Source organism: Mustelus asterias, chromosome 27 (assembly GCF_964213995.1).
Source record: "Mustelus asterias chromosome 27, sMusAst1.hap1.1, whole genome shotgun sequence".
Taxonomy (NCBI): Eukaryota; Metazoa; Chordata; class Chondrichthyes; order Carcharhiniformes; family Triakidae; genus Mustelus; species Mustelus asterias.
The window spans coordinates 7841151-7864164 of record NC_135827.1 but is presented as its reverse complement, the minus strand read 5'-3'; the positions used below and the strand labels follow the sequence as shown (position 1 = coordinate 7864164).

At 42.6% G+C, this 23014-nt stretch overlaps 1 protein-coding gene across 1 annotated transcript in view; it reads right to left on the bottom strand.

The window, feature by feature from the left end:
* The window catches only part of LOC144479889 (cell adhesion molecule-related/down-regulated by oncogenes-like), a 97133-nt gene that overhangs the window by 51866 nt on the left and 22253 nt on the right, over positions 1–23014 (bottom strand). Inside the window, exon 2 of the mRNA XM_078198928.1 lies at positions 807–944. Within this exon, the coding sequence (XP_078055054.1) occupies positions 807–882 (76 nt within the window). The 5' untranslated portion in view covers positions 883–944. The remainder of the gene's footprint in view (positions 1–806; positions 945–23014) is intronic.

Here is a 23014-nt window from a genome sequence, read left to right as displayed (position 1 = left end):
ATTCTGCTGTGGTGGGATTTGAACCCAGGTTCCCAGATCTTGCCCTGGGTCTCTTGATTACTAGTCCAGTGATAATACCATTGCGCCACTCCCTCCCCTGAATACAAGCAACAATATTCTGGGTATGTAACTGCTCATCAGAATTCATGACAAAAAGATATGTGAAACACCATAACCTCTCTTTCTCTTTTACAAATGCTGATAGACCTGTAGTTCCAGCATTTTCTGTCAATAAGAAATATGAGAACACATGGGGCCATTTTATCTGTGCAAGATTGCGTGGAGTTCAGGCATTATGTGGGTGGGCACACAAGGTGAAGGATCAGGGAACTCAGTTGTAGATTCTACCATAATTCAGGCACAATGTGTTAAAAATAACTTCTCTTTCGATACATGAATGTTCAACGCATTCACACACAAACATTGCACTGATTTTTAAAAGAGGTTGATGATCCATTTAAATAGAAATGTCAGATGGTCCCATTCAAAATCAGAATGTTAATATAGCAAACAGTAAGCCTTAAATACCAAGCTTAATACATTTAACACCAGTTAGTTTTTAAATAATTTTCTTGCTGATTGGTGAAATAGAACCACAATGTTTGGAATGTTCAAATTACATTTGGATGTTATAATAAGAGAAGTGGAAATGAGGTGGTGAACTGTATTGGCCTTTTTTCCTTAGGCATTTTCTTTATTCTGCCATTTGTGCAACAGTGCCCTGTGGGAATTGTGGAAGGCAAAATGCCTTGGCATTCAAAAATTCTTTAAAGTAAGCAAGTCTCACGTTGCTTAGCATGGCTTACCTGCCCTGATACAGGAGAAAAGAACTGTCAGCCACACACACAACAGCGATTGCAGAAGCCCTGTCTCTGGATCCATTGCACTGTGACAGCGAAGCAAGGCTGAAGAGTTCCGCAGCAAGGCAGGGCAGCCAGCACAATCTGCCAGAGAAAGAAAAGTTCATTGCATAAAAAAGTCCACTTCTGGAAGGCAGTTTGAAGCAGATAATGTCCATGTCAGGCACAACCCAATTCTGTTGCTTCAATTACAGGTCAGATGCTACAGCACACATCAAAAACCAGCATGTAACAACAGGAATGTGACAAGTTTACTTTCCCTCTCCTTCCCTAGAGGAGCTAGCTCCTACTATCATACTGGTACGCTCTGTACTGAGACCAGGAAAACAGAACAGCGCTTGTCAAGTTTCATATCCTGGAGGAACAAGTGTCCCAAACACCATTAAAGAAAATTGAACTACATCTTTGGCCTAATACTGCAAAAATAAGGAAGACTCAAGAAATAGGAAAAAGATAGTTCTTATGCATTCCTATATCAAGTTCAGCATTTAAAAACATGCCATTAATCAATATTTCAACCGAGCAAGAAGAAGCTGGACAAATTGGCAAATGTACAAGACTGAAGTTATTAAGTGAAGATTGAACTGTTTAGTAAGGATGTCTGCAATCACAATAAATCTAACTCTCTTCCTTTGTCATATAATTCTGGATCACTGGGAACCCTAAAGCAATCCAACATAGGAACAACGTACAAACAGCAGCAGAGCTTCAGTAAGAGAAACAGAAGCTTGCAGTCAAATGTGAAACATGGAGCTCAACTCTGCAGCAGGTGTTAATGTGTCTGTGGTAGCCACTTACATCACTGACAGTATTTTAATCTAAAAAAAAAGAACACTTCATCTAAGAAATGACAAAGTATAGAGTCATAGAGATGTACAGCATGGAAATAGGCCCTTCAGCCCAACTCGCCCATGGCAACCAGGTTTCCTAAACTGAACTAGTCCCACTTGCCTGTATTTGGCCTAAATCCCTCTCTTTGTTGCCACTTAACAGCTGAGATCTCGGGAACCAAAACAGACACAATCAGCAGCTTGATAGTCTGTTGTACCCAAACAGCCTCACTCTAAAGTGGCAATTCTAATCACTCAGCTTGTTAGTTTCATTCATTTCCTTTTTTAAAAATTGGTTTTAAAGATTGGTTTTCCACAATCTCTAGACTCTCCCAATTAGAACATTCATTCCCTCGGGCAAGAGAGTGGGAAAACCTCTGAGTGACCAAATGGACATCAGCCTTCTGATAGCATCATCATCAATTGTCCAAGTTACATGAGTGGTCAGTGGGGAGCGGAAGATGTAGCTAATTTTCTATTCTGTCTCGTCTAGATTCTACAGTCTGCATCCCCTTCTACACTGACCTCCAAACATACACAAATTGATCAGGTTTAGGGTTATGTGGTATTTGTGAAACATGACAGATAACATTAATGTAGAAAGGAAAGCAGCCCTAGAGACAGCTAACTCTGGAACCTAGTTCAACTAACTCACTAGGTTCCAGTTTACAATGGCTCGAGATGAAAGATTGAAGCCGAGTACGTAATATCAGATAGTACCTGTCAACTTCCTCAGGAATTAACCATTCTTATTCCATCACCACCACCTGGGAACACATCACCTCTGAATAGAATAGTCCCTATGAACAGAGATGAGAATTTTTCCAGTACTGGAGACTCTTCCGAAGCTCAAAAGAAATACCAAATTCTTCCATATCACACAGGGTAAAGTGTCACCAAATAATCAGACATGTAGAGATTGTGATTGGAATTCTCCAGCCATTCACACGAGCGGGATTCTCTGGACACTCGCCCTATATATGTATATAATAATCTTTTAATCTGCACATAGATTCGGCAAATCAAATTAGCCACAATGCCATAGAGGAGGAATTCCTGGAGTGTATATGGGGTGGTTTTCTTGCCCAATATGTGGAGGAACCAACTGGAGATCACGCCATCTTAAACTGGGTATTGTGTAATGAGAAGGGAATCACTGCCAATCTAGCTGTACGGGACCCCTCGGGGATGAGCGACCATAACATGATAGAAATTTTTATCAAGATGGAGAGTGAAGTAGTTGATTTGGAGACTATGGTGCTGAATCTCAATAAAGGAAACTATGAGGATACGAGGTGTGAGCTGGCCTTGATAGATTGGGGAGAGTTACTTGAAGGGATAGGCAATGGCAACATTGAAGGAACTCATGGGGGAACTGCAGGAACTGTTTATTCCTGTCTGGCACAAAAGCAAAATGGTTAAGAGGGCCAATCCATGGCTTACCAAGGAAATTAGAGAGAGTATCCGATCCAAGGAAACAGCATACAGATTGGCCAAGAAAAATAATAGGTCTGAGGATTGGGGGCAGTTTAGAATTCAGCAAAGAAGAACTTAATCAAAGGATTGATTAAAAAGGGGGAAATACAGTACGAAAGTAGGCTTGCAGGGAACATAAAAACTGACACTAAGAGTTTCTATAGATAGGTGAAGACAAATGTAGGTCCACTACAGACAGAAACGGGGGAATGTATAACAGAGGACAAAGAAATGGCTGAGCAACTGAATACATACTTTGGTTCTGTCTTCACAAAAGAGGACAGAAATCAGATACCAGAAATGTTGGAGAATGCAAGATTTAGTAAGAGGGCAGAACTGAGGGAGATCAATATTAGTAGAGAAATGGTGCTGGGAAAATTGATGGCACTGAAGGCAGATAAATCCCCAGGACCTGATGATCTACATCCCAGAGTACTTAAGGAAGTGGCTCTAAAAATAATGGATGCATTGGTGGTCATCTTCCAGGATTCTATAGACTCTGGAACAGTCCCTGCAGATTGGAGGGTAGCTAATGTGACTCCAATATCCAAAAAGGGAGGTAGAGAGAAAACAGGGAATTATAGACCAATAAGCTCAACATCGGTATTGGGGAAAATTCTAGAATCCATTATCAAGGACTTTATAGCAGAGCATTTAGAAAGTAGTGGCGGGATCAGACAGAGTCAGCATGGATTTATGAAGGGGAAATCATGCTTGACAAATTTGTTGGAATTCTTTGAAGATGTAACTAGTAGAGTTGACAAGGGGGAGCCAGTTGATGTGGTATATTTGGACTTTCAGAAAGCATTTGACAAGGTCCCGCATAAGAGATTATCGTGCAAGATTAAAGCACATGGAATTGGGGAAGTGTATTGAGATGGATAGAAAACTGGTTGGCCAGGAGGAAACAAAGAATAGGAATTAATGGGTCCTTTTCAAATTGGCAGGCAGCAACTAGTGGAGTGCTACAGGGATCGGTGCTGGGACCCCAGCTATTCATAATATATATTAATGATTTGGATGAGGGAACAAAATGTAACATCTAAGTTTGCAGATGATACCAAGTTGGGTGGGAGGGTGAACAATGACGAGGATGCAGATTCTTCAGAATGATCTGGACAGGCTGGGTGAGTGGGCTAATCAATGGCAGATGCAGTATAATTTGGATAAATGTGAGGTTATTCACTTTGGAAGCAAAAACAAGATGGCAGATTACTACCTGAATGGCTGTAAATTGGGAGAAGGGACTGTGCAGTGGGACCTGGGTGTCCTTGTGCAACAGTCACTGAAGGTAAACATGCAGGTGCAGCAGGCATAAAGAAGGCAAATGGTATGTTGGCCTTCATTGCGAGAGGTTTCAAGTACAGGAGCAGGGATATGTTGTTGCAATTATACAGGGCCTTGTTGAGGCCACACCTAGTGTATTGTTTGCAGTTTTGGGCTCCTTTTCTGAGGAAGGATGTTCTTGCTCTCGGGCAAGTGCAGCCAAAGTTTACCAGGCTGATTCCAGGGATGTATGAATGATGTACGAGGAGAGATTGACTAGGTTAGGATTGTTTTCGCTGGAGTTCAGACGAATGAGGGGGGATCTCAGAAACTTACAAAATTCTAACAGAACTAGACAGGATAGATGCAGGGAGGATACTTACGATGGTGGGGGAGTCCAGAACCAGGGGTCACAGTCTGAGGATTCAGGGCAGACCATTTAGGACGGAGGTGAGGAGACATTTCTTCACCCAAAGAGTGGTGAACCTGTGGAATTCATTACCACAGGAAGTAGCTGAAGCCAAAACATTGAATGCGTTCAAGGGGCAGCTAGATATAGCACTTGGGGGTGAATGGTATCAAAGCTTATGGGGAAAAAGTAGGATTAGGCTATTGAGTTTTACGATCAACCATGATCGTGATGAATGATGGAGCAGGTTCGAAGGACCAAATGGCCTCCTCCCATTCCTATCTATGCTTCGTCGTAATGTGTTACTAAAAAACACTACAGCTCAACTGTTGAACAAACGCTCACAACATTCCAATTGCTCAAAAGTAAAATTGAAGCACAAGGGTAGCCCAGACTAAGCTAACACCATGCTTACTTCACTGGTCTCTGCATACTCTTATACTGCTTCAGGTCCCTTGTCATGTGACCTTTTACATCACACTATGGGCGGTACTGTTTTCCAGTCCTACATTAACCCTTGCTATGGCAAATACCTTTATACGACAGGGAAATATTTTACAATGTTTCCAACTGACTATGATTCCAGTGGTGATTGAACTGCGACAATGCAATTGAGTTAAAATCATCAGCATTTTTTTCCTTGTATGAAGGCAATGGAATGATGACTGTGAGAGGCATGGCAGATATACAAGTCCCACCGCTAAATACTTAACTGTGAATAAACTCTGCTACCCCTCCTTTGAGATCCCACTCCCTGTCCCCTAGCCTTTACAGTGCTTACTGACTCCACAAAATGATTTAACATTTGCACTCTTTGGCTAAGTTGGGGAGTTGAGAAAGTACAGGACACAGGATCCTTGGTACTGTGCCAAGTTAGCTACTACCATCTTAGGATGGGCTTAGTACTCTGGATGAAGAGAGAAAAGGAGGATAGGCTTAGTTCTCTAGACAAATAGAGAAAAGTCAGTCTGTTTCCTGCTCTTGATCCCAGTCCAGTGACTGCAGTTAAATGTGCACGTGCGATATGATACTCTTGAAGAGTAATGTAAATGGTCTAGGACTACAGGGCACAGCCTCAAAATAAAGGGAGGTCAGTTTAGGACAGAGTTGAGGAGGAACTTCTTCTCTCAGAGGGTGGTGAATCTCTGGAATTCTCTGCCCACTGAAGTGGTGGAGGCTACCTCGTTGAATATGTTTAAATCACGGATAGATGAATTCCTGATCGGTAAGAGAATTAGGGGTTATAGGGATCAGGCGGGTAAGTGGAACTGATCCACTTCAGATCAGCCATGATCTTATTGAATGGCGGGGCAGGCTCGAGGGGCTAGATGGCCTACTCCTGCTCTTGTTTCTTATGTTCTTATGGTCACACACCAATAATGGCAGTTTGGTTGAGGAACTGGAGGCAGTACCACTGAAACAAGTAGTGCAGTAGCAGGGAAGTAGCATTAATATATTGAACTATTACTTGGACTGGGAAAAAGAGTTGGGCTGGCAGGGCGAAAACAAAGTTAAAAAAATTAATCACTTCTATTAAAAAAAATGCATAAAGTTGTTCTTTTGTTTTTATTTGTATGGCTGGGGAAGCAGTTAAAGTTTGATGTCACGGTAAACCATGCATTCAAGAGCTTCAGCTGATATAGTGTGAACAGTTGTGATGCCACCAGAAAGGAGGGAGGGCAATAACAATTTCACGTGGGCCTCTTGTTAAATAAGATTCCCAATTTGAAAACCTGCAATCTAATGCTGTGAAGAAGATAACTGAACCCCAGTCACTGGGTTCCTGGTCCAAGCTCAATGTAGTGGAGATGCCGGTGTTGAACTGGGGTAGGCATAGTAAGAAGTCTCACAACACCAGGTTAAAGTCCAACAGGTTTGTTTGGTAGCACGAGCTTTCGGAGCGTTGCCCCTTCATCAGGTGAGTGGGAGTTGGGTTCACAACAGGGCATATATAGACACAAACTGAATTACAAGATAATGGTTGGAATGCGAGTCTTAACAGGTAATCAAGTCTTTACAGGGACAGACAATGCGAGTGGAGAGAGGGTCAAGTACAGGTTAAAGAGATGTGAATTGTCTTAAGCCAGGACAATTAGTGAGATTTTGCAAGTCCTGGCAAATCGTGAGGGTTACAGATAGCGTGACATGAACCCAAGATCGCGGTTGAGGCCGTCCTCCTGTGTGCGGAACCTGGCTATCAGTTTCTGCTCAGCGATTCTGCATGTCGTGTGCCTTGAAGGCCGCCTTGGAGACCGCCTTGGAGAATGCCTACCCGAAGATCAGAGGCTGTATGCCCTTGACTGCTGAAGTGTTCCCCAACAGGAAGGGAACACTCCTGCCTGGTGATTGTCGAGCGGTGTCCATTCATCCGTTGTCTTGGCTTCTGCATGGTCTGCCCAATGTACCATGCCTCGGGACATCCTTTCCTGCAGCGTATCAGGTAGACAACGTTGGCCCGATCTCACATGAGAACATCATCCACCAGGTACACGATACATACTCTTACAACTCAGCCAACGCTGTCTACCTGATACACTGCAGGAAAGGATGTCCCGAGGCATAGTACATTGGCGAGACCATGCCGACGCTATGACAATGGATGAATGGACACCACTCGACAATCACCAGGCAGAAGTGTTCCCTTCCTGTCGGGGAACACTTCAGCAGTCAAGAGCATTCAGCCTCTGATCTTCGTGTAAGCGTTCTCCAAGATGGCCTTCAAGACACATGACAACGCAGAATCGCCGAGCAGAAACTGATAGCCAAGTTCCGCACACGAGGACAGCCTCAACTGAGATCTTGGGTTCATGTCACACTGTCTGTAACCCCCACGACTTGCCTGGGCTTGCAAAATCTCATTAACTATCCTGGCTTGAGACAATTCACACCTCTTTAATCTGTACTTGATCCTCTCTCCACTCGCATTGTCTGTACCTGTAAAGACTTGATTACCTGTTCTCGCATTCCAATCATTATCGTGTAATTGAATTTGTGCCTATATATGCCCTGTTTGTGAACTCAACTCCCACTCACCTGATGAAGGAGCAGTGCTCCGAAAGCTCGTGCTACTAAATAAACCTGTTGGACTTTTTAACCTGGTGTTGTGAGACTTCTTACTAAGCTCAATGGATTAATGTTACCCTTCCACAACAACTGTCCAATTGAAATGCATAGAATTCCATAAAATATACGAGTGTTCTGAAAATTCACACTCTTCAAACAATCTGTAACTAAAAGAGAAATCCTCAATATTAACACAACTGTCCTTCCACGCATTGCATGACAGAGACATGTTGGAAGCACTTGATGGATGCAGTTCACATCCCAGTAAATTTACCAATATCCCCAAAACCCTCCCGATGCAATTTCTGCAACAGATCCTGTTCTGGTCCCTCCATGCTGATGCTATAGTTAAGAAAGCCCACCAACACCTCTACTTTCTCAGGAGACTAAGGAAATTTGGCAGGAAAGCTACGACTCTCACCAACTTTTACAGATGCACCATAGAAAGCATTCTTTCTGGTTGTATCACAACTTGGTATGGCTCCTGCACTGTCCAAGACTGCAGGAAACTACAAAAGGGCCATGAATGAAGCCCAGTCCATCACGCACCCTTTGGTGAAATAACCTTTCCTCAAATACCCTCTAAGCCTCCCGCTCCTCACGTTAAAATTATGTCCCCTCATTATTGATCCTTCAACTAAAGGGAACAGCTGCTTCATACCCCTCAGTTGAATACACCTCAATCAGGCCCCCAAATAATAATGTTGAGGTAGGGAGGGCTATAAACAAGCAGATAAGGGATGCGTGTAAAAACGGAACGGCAATAATCATGGGGGACTTCAACATGCACATTGACTGGCAGACTCAAGTCGGTAAGGGTGGAATGGAGGAAGAGTTCTTAGAATGCTGTCGGGATAGTTTCCTTGAACAGCATGTTACGGAACCAACGAGGGAACGAGCTAGTTTGGATCTGGTATTGTGTAACGAGGTAGGTAGAATTAAGGATCTTATTGTGAAGGACCCTCTTGGGTCTAGTGACCACAATATGGTCGAATTTCTGATTCAGATGGAAGAGGAGAAAGTTTGGTCCCAAACCAGTGTCCTCTGTTTGAACAGAGGGAAATATGATAGGATGAGGGATGAATTGGCTAAGGTAAACTGGGAGAGCAGGCTGGCAGGTAGGATAGCTGAGGAACAGTGGAGGATTTTTAAGGAGATCCTTTTCAGTTCTCAGCAAAAATATATTCCAGCAAAAAACAAGGATTGTAAGAAAAGGGAGAACCAGCCGTGGATAACGAAGGAAATAAAGGAGAGTATTAAAATAAAAACAGCTGCGTACAGAGTGGCCAAAAATAGTGGAGAAACAAGTGATTGGGAAAAATTTAAGAAACAACAAAGAGAGACTAAGAAAGCGATAAAGAAAGGAAGGATAGACTATGAAGCTAGGCTAGCAATTAATATAAAAAATCATAGTAAAAGTTTTTATAAATATATAAAAAGGAATAGAGTGGCTAGAGTGAATGTTAGACCCTTGGAGGACGAGAGGGGGGAGTTAATAGTGGGAAATGAGGATATGGCTGAGTCTTTAAATAAGTTTTTTGTGTCGGTCTTCACGGTGGAGGACACAAATAGTTTGCCAAATATTAACGATAGAGGGTTGGCAGCAGGAGAAATACTTAATACAATTAATGTTACCAGAGAGGCAGTGCTGGGTAGACTAATGGGACTGAAGGTGGACAAGTCCCCGGGTCCGGATGGAATACATCCCAGGGTATTGAAAGAAATGTCAGAGGTAATAGTGGATGCGTTAGTGATTATTTATCAAAACTCGTTGCATTCTGGGGTAGTGCCGGTTGATTGGAAAACGGCTAATGTTACGCCGCTGTTTAAAAAAGGAAGGAGACAAAAGGCGGGTAACTATAGGCCGGTCAGCTTAACGTCTGTAGTAGGGAAAATGCTGGAATCCATTATTAAAGAGGCGATAGCAGGGCATCTGGATAGAAATGGTTCGATCAATCAGACGCAGCATGGATTCATGAGGGGAAAGTCGTGCTTGACGAACATGTTGGATTTTTATGACGATGTGACTAGATGGAGGAGAACCGGTGGATGCGGTGTTTTTGGATTTCCAAAAGGCGTTTGATAAGGTGCCCCATAAAAGGCTGCTGAAGAAGATTAGGGCACACGGAGTTGGGGGTAGTGTGTTAAAGTGGATTGGGGACTGGCTATCCGACAGGAAACAAAGAGTCGGAATAAATGGGTGTTTTTCCGGTTGGAGGAAGGTAACTAGTGGCGTGCCGCAGGGATCGGTACTCGGGCCGCAACTATTTACCATTTATATAGATGATCTGGAGGAGGGGACGGAGTGTAGGGTAACGAAGTTTGCAGACGACACAAAGATAAGTGGAAAAGTGAATCGTGTGGAGGACGGAGAAGATCTGCAGAGAGATTTGGACAGGCTGAGTGAGTGGGCGAGGATATGGCAAATGGAGTATAACGTTGAGAAATGCGAGGTTATACACTTTGGAGGAAATAATAACAAATGGGATTACTATCTCAATGGAAACAAATTAAAACATGCTACCGTGCAAAGGGACCTGGGGGTCCTTGTGCATGAGACGCAAAAGCCCAGTCTGCAGGTACAACAGGTGATCAAGAAGGCAAATGGGATGTTGGCCTATATCGCGAGGGGGATAGAATATAAAAGCAGGGATGTCTTGATGCACCTGTACAGGGCATTGGTGAGGCCGCAGCTGGAATACTGTGTGCAGTATTGGTCCCCTTATATGAGGAAGGATATATTGGCATTGGAGGGAGTGCAGAGAAGGTTCACCAGGTTGATACCGGAGATGAGGGGTTTGGATTATGAGGAGAGGCTGAGGAGATTGGGTTTGTACTCGTTGGAGTTTAGAAGGATGAGGGGGGATCTTATGGAGACTTATAAGATAATGCGGGGGCTGGATAGAGTGGAGGCGGAGAGATTCTTTCCACTTAGTAAGGAAGTTAAAACTAGAGGACACAGCCTCAAAATAAAGGGGGGTCGGTTTAAGACAGAGTTGAGGAGGAACTTCTTCTCCCAGAGGGTGGTGAATCTCTGGAATTCTCTGCCCACTGAGGTGGTGGAGGCTACCTCGCTGAATATGTTTAAAGCGCGGATGGATGGATTCCTGATCGGTAAGGGAATTAAGGGTTATGGGGATCAGGCGGGTAAGTGGTACTGATCCACGTCAGATCAGCCATGATCTTATTGAATGGCGGGGCAGGCTCGAGGGGCTAGATGGCCTACTCCTGCTCCTATTTCTTATGTTCTTATTACATTCTTTGTAAGTCTCCCACGTGGGACCTTGTCAAAGGCTTTGCTGAAATCTATATAATAGATCAACTGTACATTGCAGATCGGAAAACAGCAAATGTGACGCCGCTGTTTAAAAGAGGTGGTAAACAAAAGACAGGTAACTATAGGCCAGTTAGCTTAACTTCTGTAGTAGGGAAAATGCTTGAATCTATCATCAAGGAAGAAATAGCGAGACATCTGGATATAAATTGTCCCATTGGTAAGACGCAGCATGGGTTCAAGAAGGGAAGGTCATGTTTGACTAAATTGGTGGAATTCTTTGAGAACATTACATGTGAAGTGGACAATGGGGAACCTGTGGATGTGGTGTATCTGGATTTCCAGAAGGCATTTGACAAGGTGCCATACCAAAGACTGCTACATAAAATAAAGGTGCACGGTGTTACAGGTAATGTATTAGCATGGATAGAGGATTGGTTAACTAACAGAAAGCAAAGAGTGGGAGTAAATGGGTGTTTTTCTGGTTGGCGATCAGTGACTAGTGGTGTGCCTCAGGGATCAGTGTTGGGACTGCAATCGTTTACAATTTACATAGATGATTTGGAGTTGGGGACCAAGTATAGTGTGTCAAAATTCACAGATGACACTAAAGATGGGTGGAAGAGCAAAGTGTGCCGAGGGTGCTGAAAGTCTGCAAAGGGATATAGATAGTCTAAGTGAGTGGGCGAGGGTCTGGCAGATGGAGTACAATGTTGGTAACTGTGAGGTCATCCATTTTGGTTGGAATAACAGCAAAATGGACTATTATTTAAATGGTAAAAAATTGCAGCATGCTGCTGTGCAGAGGAACCTGGGTGTCCTTGTGCAGGAATCTCAAGGAGTTGGTTTGCAGGTGCAACAGGGGATTTTGTCCTTTATTGCTAGAGGGATGGAGTTTAAAAACAGCGAGGTTATGTTGCAGCTGTATAAGGTGCTGATGAGGCCACACCTGGAGTACTGTGTACAGTTTTGATCTCCTTACTTGAGAAAGGATATACTGGCACTGGAGAGGAGATTCACTAGGTTGATTCCGGAGTTGAGGGGATTGGTTTATGAGGAGAGATTGAGTAGACTGGGGCTATACTCATTGGAATTCAGAAGAATGAGGGGAGATCTTATAGAAACATATAAGATTAAGAAGGGAATAGATAAGATAGAAGCAGGGAGGTTGTTTCCACTGGCAGGTGAAACTAGAATTAGGGGGCATACTTTGGACTGGGTTGAGGAGGAACTTCTTCACACAAAGGGTTGTGAATCTGTGGAATTCCCTGCCCAGTGAAGCAGTTGAGGCTACCTCATTGAATGTTTTTAAGGCAAGGATAGATAAATTTTTGAACAGTAAAGGAATTAAGGGTTATGGTGAGCGGGCGGGTAAGTGGAGCTGAGTCCACAAAAAGATCAGCCATGATCTTATTGAATGGTGGAGCAGGCTCGAGGGGCCAGATGGCCTACTCCTGCTCCTAGTTCTTATGTTCTTATACTATCCTCATCTCCACACCTGGTCACCCCCTTGAAAAATTCAATCAAATTCATTAGGCATGACCTCCGTCTGACAAAGCCACGCTGGCTATCACTAATCAAAACATGCCTCCCCAAATGGTGATTAATTTGCTCCTTCAGAATTTTCTCCAATGGTTTCCCTACCATTGATGTGAGACTCACTGGTCTGTAATTCCCTGATTTATCTCTACCACCCTTCTTGAAAAGTGGAATCAAATTAGCTGCCCTCCAATCCTCAGGCACCTTCCCTGTGGAGAGAGGAACTAAAAATGTAGATAAAAAATAACTTTAAATGGATTATATAAAATAGTAAGCCCAGGAGTTAAAACACAAATCAAAATGAGGAAAAGAGGTTTATTTAAAAATATATTTTAGCTCCTAGATTGTGCAATATTTAATTTCCTCCCAAGATTGCTTGGTTTGTAATATTTTTGTTTTTCTCCACAGCTTCTGCCCCCTCATCCAGGCTGTCAATGACTCAGATCCTGAGCGAATGCTGTCCTTTCCCCATGAGCTTCTCAGCATAAGGAATGATTCTGTTCACCTCCCCCTCCACCCATCAGGAAGGCCCTGCTGCGAGTAAAGTGCTGCGTTTGCTTAAGCACTCAGGCCTCTCCTAGAGGAAGAGCCATCCATCGGCAGTGTGAAGCCACATTGAAAGAAAAGCAAACATTTCATCCTGTTAACACAAAAGCACTGCTTGCCCAAGGCAGCATGCAGTTCCACTATGTTACAAAGTGAACAGCTGCCTCAAAACCAAACCTAACCCAGCTACCGTTTCAGTCTGGGGGTGGGGGGAAGGTTTGACTGCCATTCTGTTAGCTGTGCTGTGCTATTGCATTCATCAGCATAAATGCTGAACACTGTGCAAATGTTACGAGTGCCGTCAGGGACAACGGCATAAAGGGCAGACATCTTGGGAGTTTCAACCTAAGTGCTCTAATCGATTTAAAGAAACAGTACTGGGGGCAACAACAGACAACTGAATCCCCACAGATAATAAATGGGCCCACAGCCCAGTAATAAATAACCTCTGTTTAATGCCCCTGACAAAGTGTGATCTTCGCCCAATCATCTAGTAACCCTACCTCAATTCCGAAGGTAAAGGTGCATCTATATTAGATCTACAAGCACCATGTAACCTACACATACTCTGTCATTATTCATTCCATGTTTTGCTCTTGTATAACTCAGCAATAAAATACCAATTGAAAAAAGAACACTTGTGCTTCAACTTTTGTGAGAAAAGATGGAATTTCTGCTAACCACAACAGATAGAAGTAATGTGCAAACGTTGCCCTTAAACTTGGAGGCTGTGTGTTTTGACACACTTAGTTGTACTATGCAAAATGTTCTGGACATAAATACAGGGATCTGACTTGTGTTGCTGTTCTGTCTGGATCCCTGGCTAATGAGATGCAAGAAACACCATCCAAGAACTCAGCAAACTCTTTGTAACACACATCCATCATTCACTCCATTCCAGCTCAGTTTTGCAGAAAAATAAATTGGTTTATGACCGTCAGGTGGATTATATGATGGAAAGTAGTTGTGACCCAGGGGTTCTGCTCAGCTGGTGTCACTGGCATGCAGCAATTGACAGTCATTTTTCCCCAAACAGTCCCATTTCTCAGTCCAGTCAGAAATATACTAGAACGTACTGGTAAATATTTTTTTTAATGTGACAATAAAGAAAAACATAGTAGGACTGGTGACAGGAACAAATGGAAAGTATGGCGGTGCCCAGATAAACTGGGACTTGTGGAAATATTTAAAACATACACATTCACATGTCTCAGTGTATAAGTTCAGAACAAGGGAGGCTACCATCTGATCATGGAAAACAAGCAGTGCTGCATAACACACAGCAAGGACTTCAACCCAGGAGTGTTTGCAGCCATAGAACCATAGAACCCTTACAGTGCAGGAGGCGGTCATTTGGCCCATTGAGTTTACACCGACTCTCCAAAAAAAAGCATCTTACCCCAGGCTACCCTGCACCGCCCCCCCCCCCCCCCCACCCATTTACCATGGCTAATCCATTTAACCTTCACATCTTTGGACACTAAGGGGTAATTTAGCATGATCAATCCACCTAATCTGCACATCTTTGGACTGCGGGAGCAGATCAGAGCACCTGGAGGAAACCCATCCAAACATAGCTTTGCTAAAATTAAAATCGCAAATGCAGGCACTGCGTTGTTAAACGATGCCACAGATCTAGAGCTGAAACACCAGGCAGCAGAAAGAAATTCCAGACATTGGTGAAAGAGCTAACCACCTGAAACCAATGTTCTATTCTGTCCTGTCTGCAGGCGCCACATGCTGGTCACTTGAGGCAAGTGCAACTTGAAGTTAGCTGATTATGTTTCAGATTGAATTTTCATTAAAACTGATTTCAGAATGTTTTTCAGCATTGAGGCATGATTTGATGTGATGTAACTGAGTGTAAGACACACTACATTTATGTGGAGATTTAGAAGTGGCAATCCCGACAATGATTTGCCAAAGATTATTAATGAGAAACGTATCAAAGGATCACTAATACCATGCAACAGGCACAACTTAGCATAGGAACATGGCAGCACCAGTTATACATATACTCCACATAATATTTATTCTTTTCTAAGCATGCTTTACAGCAAAAGAGTCAGTTGTTACTTCATAGTCTGGTCTAGTTGACGAGAGCTGTAATGCATACTTAAGGCAGTTTAGCAGCTTTTACTCATTGAGTGGGAAGAAAGGCAATCACAAAGCAGACACCAAAATCCCAAACAATAGTTCAGTGCAAGGAAACAAAATGCTAGTCAGTGACTTTGCTGCTCATTGTCTGCATTCTCGCACACATTGAAACATACGTGCTGTATCATCTGCTACTTCAAAACTCATGTGAAGAAAGAACTATTATTTATATATTACCTTATTACAATGCCTAGAAACATCCCAAGCACTTGACATACAATGAATTACTTTGTGCAGTGACCGTTGTGTGGGTAAGTGGCAGCCATTTTTCAAACAGCAAGGTGCCACAAACTGCAATGAAATGAATGGCCAGTTATAACCTGTGATTGCTTTTTCTAGCAATGCTGCTTGAGAAAAGCACGTTGAAATTTATAGCAGAACTTAAGCTCATCTTTGTACAAGCACTGTAAGATCTTTTTAACATGCGCCTAAATATCACCTCGGTAACAGTTAACACCGAGGATAGAGGGGGAAGAAAAAACCCTTAAATTACTTTAAACATGCAGGAGAAATTTGCAGTGCCATTGGCACATTAACAGCAGCAGGATAATCCGGCACTGCAGCTTTTACCACAATCTACTTCTGGCCATTTAGGTACTTGACCTTTTTTTTAAAAAAGTGCCATGATACAGTAACTCACATTTTAAATGCAGCTTCTAGTTCTGCCAGTTTGTGCCTTTTTTTTCTTAGAGTGTGGCAAGTTACTGTTAAGGCATCAAGCAGCTGCTGGCTCATGTCTCTCACTGATCTCAATCAGGAACTTTGCTTCCTGAAGCCAGTCACACGCTTTTTTAACCACTAAGTTTTTGAAGCCACAGGGAGAGAGAAAAACTAGGATTACTTCTCTCTTCTTTCTGTGTGTGTCTTCGGCTGTCTGTAAGTCTTTGATCAATGGCATTACTCCAAGCTGTAGAGATTTCTCTCTCTCTCTCTCCACTCTACTTATTCCTGGGGTCTGGGACAATGAGGAGAGCAGCTGTGGCCTTCTAGAGCATGATGCTCCCTGTCCATAGGCTTCTTGCGTTTCACAAACTTTCCCCCCTCCCCCTCCGCCGCCCCTCCCCCCTCCACCTCCCTCCCAAAAGCTGCAGTGGAACCAATCAAGCATGCTTATCGTCCAAATGCCAACAAAGACATTTCCTTTCATGCCAGCCAGCTAAGTGGGAAGAAAATAGAAGTGACTTGGATAAATTGTAGCAAAGACAGAGAAAACAGAAAATAATCAACTCCACATGATCCACTTCTGTCTGCACAATGGAAGCCCCTCGACCTCCGGGTAACCTGGGATAGGTCACTGCCTGGGTCAGAGGTTAGTCACAGATAAGGCAATATTGAGTGGCTGCCAGTTACAATGACACTCAATGTGTTCCTAATTAGATTCAAGGATGAGCCTCGGCTCCAAGCAGTAAATAAGCGTGGCACCTTGCTCTAAAGCACAATAACTAAAAGATCCCATCGAACAGTGCGTTCCACTCTCTGAATCTTAACACTTCAGTAATTTTTAAATTAGCAGAGATTTTACAAAGCCAAAGCAATGAGCACAAATGCCTTTTAAAACAAAATGCATTCCCTGCCCCCAACTCAGTTTTCTGCTCAACTTTTCTGAAGTCATGGGGAATTGTTTCTCAAACACCAGTGACCCTCCAGGTCCGCAGTGAAGACAGCTCCAGTCTAAATAGCGATTATTGTTTTAGGGGAGGTGTGCTATTTGACAATGGAGGCATCACATCTAAGCCCAATTAGCTTTAAAAGTTCCCAAGTGTAAGTTTCAATAGAATTCAGCAGCAGCAACTATGATCAACTTTTTCTCCTTCCCAGACAAGAACTTAGAGGGTCTAGAAATCTGCAACTGTGCCCCGCAACTGAGATCAGCTAACTTAACTAGCCTGCACGTCTCAGATCCAATGTTGCCAGTGTATTTACTAACCAAGCCATCAGTCAAGATAATTAACTCAAGTTCAGAAAAGAGCACTCATTTTTTGTTGTTTTGGACCCCCCCTCCCCCCTCTCCCGAGAAAGCCTCCTTCCAACATTGCATACCCTGGAATTGCTACAGTAAAATGCCTTCCAAGACAATCGAGTTGTAAAGAATAAAATGCTTAGTAATGTAATCCACAAGAGAGAAGTTACCAATCACACATTCTAATTTGGTGGTTTAACAAAAAAAAATTGAAACTGTATGAAAGTTCATGAATCAGTGCACACAATGCCTGCTATAGTGCAAAGTTGTCATGGCAATCAACATGGTACTTCTGCAATGGCATTTTGAGAGCAGCATGGTCCACGGAAGCAGCCAGACTGAAAGCTTCCTTTTAAAACCGCATTGCTGCTTTAATGCTCTGTTCTGGTGGGGAGTAAATGGAAATTTGCTGTCACCCTCAGCCACTAGGCTACAGGAGGCAGCATCCATGATTACCAAAGATACCATCTCACATTTGGCCACACATCTCAGTTCAGACAGCTGCAATAGAAGGGCAAGAAGCTGGTACTGGTCAGTGCAGATAAGGTGATGGGCGACGAGGGTTTAATTTGGATGGAAGAAACAGGTGACTTAGTTTTGGACAGGTTGGAGTAGTTTATGAATAGGAGGCTAAAAGGACAACATCAAGCCTAGAGGTGACAAGTATGACTAAGTGTTTCAGTGGTGGATGAAGTAGGGCTATTGCAGTGTTGGATGAAGTAGGGCTATTGCAGTGTTGGATGAAGTAGGGCTATTGCAGTGTTGGATGAAGTAGGGCTATTGCAGTGTTGGATGAAGTAGGGCTACTGCAGTGTTGGATGAAGTAGGGCTATTGCAGTGTTGGATGAAGTAGGGCTATTGCAGTGTTGGATGAAGTAGGGCTATTGCAGTGTTGGATGAAGTAGGGCTATTGCAGTGTTGGATGAAGTAGAGCTATTGCAGTGTTGGATGAAGTAGGGCTATTGCAGTGTTGGATGAAGTAGGGCTATTGCAGTGTTGGATGAAGTAGGGCTATTGCAGTGTTGGATGAAGTAGGGCTACTGCAGTGTTGGATGAAGTAGGGCTATTGCAGTGTTGGATGAAGTAGGGCTATTGCAGTGTTGGATGAAGTAGGGCTATTGCAGTGTTGGATGAAGTAGGGCTATTGCAGTGTTGGATGAAGTAGGGCTATTGCAGTGTTGGATGAAGTAGGGCTATTGCAGTGTTAGTCTCGATTATCATGTGGGAATTCAGGCTAAATCATGGTTTATCATCTGACTTGATCAGAATAGCAGGTGGGACAGAGAGCCCTTTTACAGCCTGAAAACAAAGACTTCAGCCTTCCTGATATTGAACTCCAGGAAATTTTGGCTCATCCATTACTTAACCACCAGGCAGACAGTCTAAGCAGAGATCTGATGGAGAGATAAAACTCATGTACATCAAATCCACAGACACATCTGCGATGGTATCAGGGGTAACATGCAGATGAGGAAAAGGAAGGAGTCTTGATTCTAGAAGGACTGGAAAGATGGCCATGCAGCAAGAAGAGAAGCCACTGCTGGAGATGGACTGCTGCATTTGAACAGGTTGGTGTGGAATCACATGAGGGCAGCCCCACAGAGCTAGACAACAGAGAAGAGGCAATGGAGGAGGATGGTACGGCCAACTGTATGACCGGCTGTGAAGAGGTCAATTAAGAACTAAGAACTTGTTTTTTTCTAAAATGCCTTTCACGACCTCAGGACATCCCAAAGTACTTTCCAGCCAATGAATTACAAGGAGAGATAATGTACCATGGTCACAGTCACAGAGGATGTTATTCATGACTTCAAATCTAAAAAAAACCCAGCTCTAGCATTCTTAGCTAGGACATGAAAAGTGGAGACTGGCTGCATTTTCCTGGCATTTCCACTCCTAACAGATTGAAACACTAAGTTTTGTATATAGCATGCACTTCATTCACCTAACTTTCTGTTGTCTTGATTTTATTTGCCTCACTTCTTTGCTGTCAAATTCTTTTGTTACTTTTGCTGATTGAGTTAAAAAAACATAGCAAATAAAGGAGGTAGAGAATGTATAAATCAAAATGAGACAAGTGGCTAGTAAACTGCCAATGAGATACTGCTAGGGACTTGAGAAAATATCTAATCCTGAAAGATAAGTGAGGGAAACTTAGCAAAATGAGAATCAAATTATTCAAATGTCTACAATTTCCACACTCAGTCGCTGAAATTTCTAATGTATAAAATACAAATAAACCTAAATTCCATAATGATCTAGTTGATTTTACTCATTCAATCGTGTTGGCTCTTTCACTGCTTTCCCCAAAAGTTTTATTTCGAGGTTTCCATCAATCTAATGCTAATATCTGACTGACCCTTTCCCACCCTGCTGAGTACCGCAACACCTCCCAACACGCACCAGTAAATGATCCCTTACCTTTTGAAAATGACTTTTGAACAAATTGGAATTAATTCTCAGAGCTTTGTTTATTTTGTGGTATCACGATAAATATATTAGCAAACACTATTTATTTTAATCTTAAGGCAACAATTGTGGTGATCATGGATTATTTCTTTGTTGACATGAATTAAAATTTATTTTGCTTTAAGAGTGAACTTGTTTCAACAGGAAAAGTTGAAGTCAATTTCAATTTACATAATCAAGAGGTTTAAGCAGGACTGAAAGATTAATTTCAACTACTACATGGCAAAGTTTTATGCATTTCAGAAGAAAATTTGTTCGCGGAAATTTGTCTTTTGGGTGACTGTCAATTACAAGAATACAAAGACAAGGAATCCTTAATGATGAGTGGAAGGAGCTGCAGCAGGCAGTGGTGTGAAATGTGGGAAGTCAATGGGGAGATTATTGTATCATAGAAATCATAGAAACCCTACGGTGCAGAAGGAGGCCATTCGGCCCATCGAGTCTGCACCGACCACAATCCCACCCAGGCCCCACCCCCACATACCTTACCCGCTAATCCCTCTAACCTACACATTCCAGGACTCTAAGGGGCAATTTTTTAAACCTGGCCAATCAACCTAACCCGCACATCTTTGGACTCAGACTCAGATACCTTTGTGGTATCCCAGCAACCTTCATGGCTTCTGGTCCCTCTCCCTAGACCTCATCCACCACTCCAATGTTAGGTTGCAGGTTGGTGCTTACAGAATTCTAACTCACTCCCAGGTCACTTAAGACATTATCCTTGTCACTCACCCAATCTCCCTACCCCTCCAATGCTCCCTGATCTCAGGACCGCTCCTACCGCTCGGAGACTGTGATCTACCTCTCCAATGCTCCAAGATCCGAGGACCCTTCTGCCAGTAACAACTTTTCTGAGATCAGTCTGCTTAGCTGCAAGATCCTGAGACTCTCTTACATCAAAGCTAAATCCCAGGATCCTCTCAAAGTATGACTGAATCAAAGATCCTATCCTTGTTCTGCCAGACCAGAGATCCTCTTTCCAGTGCACCCAGATCCCCACATACCTTTCCCAACCTAGATAAATGAGAGATTTGATAACATTACTTGCTAAGCATTGCCATAAGCAATCTGACGGGGTAGTAGGGGGGAGGGGAAGAGAGAAGAGCGAGAGAGAAAAAGGGGAGAGGAGAGAATAAAAAACTGTTCCTGTAAGATCAAACCTTCCTGAAGCAATGATTTATCTTCCATTTTGCTGCTAACACCCAAATAAAAAAAATAGGATATTTCTCAACTGTATGCTTATATACCAATATGCAATGGTTTTGGACTACAATCCAAGTACTGAGGAACCAGCCCCATTTATAGATTGCGGTAGTTTCCACAATGAGACAACAGAAAAATAATAACACCTATTCACAATATTTATTTCAACCAGTATGGACTTATGAGCTAACAGCAAAATGTCTGCAACAGCATGGTGGGAAAATAGGTCAACTTTGCGCAAGCATGAAATCAGGAAGGCCCTCAGACTCCATACTTGTATAATAGCTGGCCAGATAGGAGTGTTCCTGAGGACAATGGAATCTTGATTAACTTAACCTAGTTCAATTATAGGAGTAGCCTGCTTATTTTTATTAATGAGTTTACGTCGTAATGAGATAATAGAACTCGGGCCAGGCGTGTCTGTGTATTATGACTCAGTACCAGCAAAACCTGAATTAAATGAAGAACATTGGAGACATCAGAAGTGTCAACCTTCAGGAACAACCAACACATGAAGGAAGGCACCCCAAGACCAGGACTTGGAGAAGACGACAATCTGGTTGGAAGGGAATTGGCTCAACTTGCCTCGCCTTGTAACAGGTAGTATTGGGGTTCAAGCTGCAAGCCTTGCGTTTGTTGTAGCAAATAATCAGCATTTTAGCAAGCGTCGAGTAAAAAGGCAGTCCGAGAGTTTATTGAGTGTTTTAAGGGTAATCGGCATTCCAGCAAGTTAAGGAAAGAATAGTTCATGCTCATTGAAAAGTGCTTCTTTGTCTGCCATGTCAGTTAATACGCTATTCTGAAGGTCAACAGCAGATTGTGGTTAAGGTATGGTCAATTTAGTGAGGAAACACCTACACGGTTGTACTGAGCCTCTCAGCACACTGGCATTAAAAAATGGCAGATTTTACCTCAGGTAGCAATACTTACATCACTATTCAGGAGTGTCAGTAATATATCACATTACAGTGAAAATCACAACAGATTTGTAAGTTAATAAATGTCTGGCCACTGCTCTAACTTCTGAGATATTGTAATATACTTTCAATCTTTATACGCCAATTGCGTCAAAGTTGAAGAAAAGCAAACTAAAATACTACCGTGGGGATCTATCACATATCTCAAATGCTTGATATACAAGGAATTACTTACAACAATTTGCAATTACTATTATATAGGTAAGTATATAAAGATCCCATTAATAAGATGAATAACTAATTAGTTTAGTTTTCATGATATTGGGTGAGGAAGAAACATTGTCAGGTCACTGGAAGGACAACAGTTCTTCTTTGAGTAATGCCACAGGATCATTAGCATCCACCAGAACGGGGAAATAGGACTAATCTTCTCTTCTGAAAAATTACATCTTATTAACCTCTCATGCATTCAGCACAGCACTGGTATGTTGACCTAAATTGCATACACATTTCTTGGAGTGATTGAACCCACAACCTTCAGGCGACAGTATTATCAAATAAAATCAAAAGACAGTGTTACCAAATAAAATCAAGCTAACTGTGGTATGTTACTGAGCTTAATAATAAGAAGCATTCTATACTCTAAGTATTTAGAAATGCACTTGCACTGCCATATCCTCCCAGGCTATGGGCCAAGTGTTGGGAAATGGGATTAGTGTAGTCAGATCTTTGTTGACCGGCGTGGACATGATGGGCCAAATGGCCTCCTTGTGTGCTGTATACATCTATGAACATTCCAGTATCAATACCACATCAAGACTTTATGCAAATTTCAAATGGAACAATATCTTATTTAAAATGTCGGATACTGTTACTCAAAACAAAAATCAGCCTGCAATGAAAAAGATAAAACTGGAGTTTTACTTCAGCCATCAATTAAAATGCAGGCATGAGGTTAGCCCAAGTATAATACCAATTTTTATCAAGATGCTCCACCATGTTCCAGTAATTTGGCTTCAAAGTTTTTATTCTAAATTTCAAA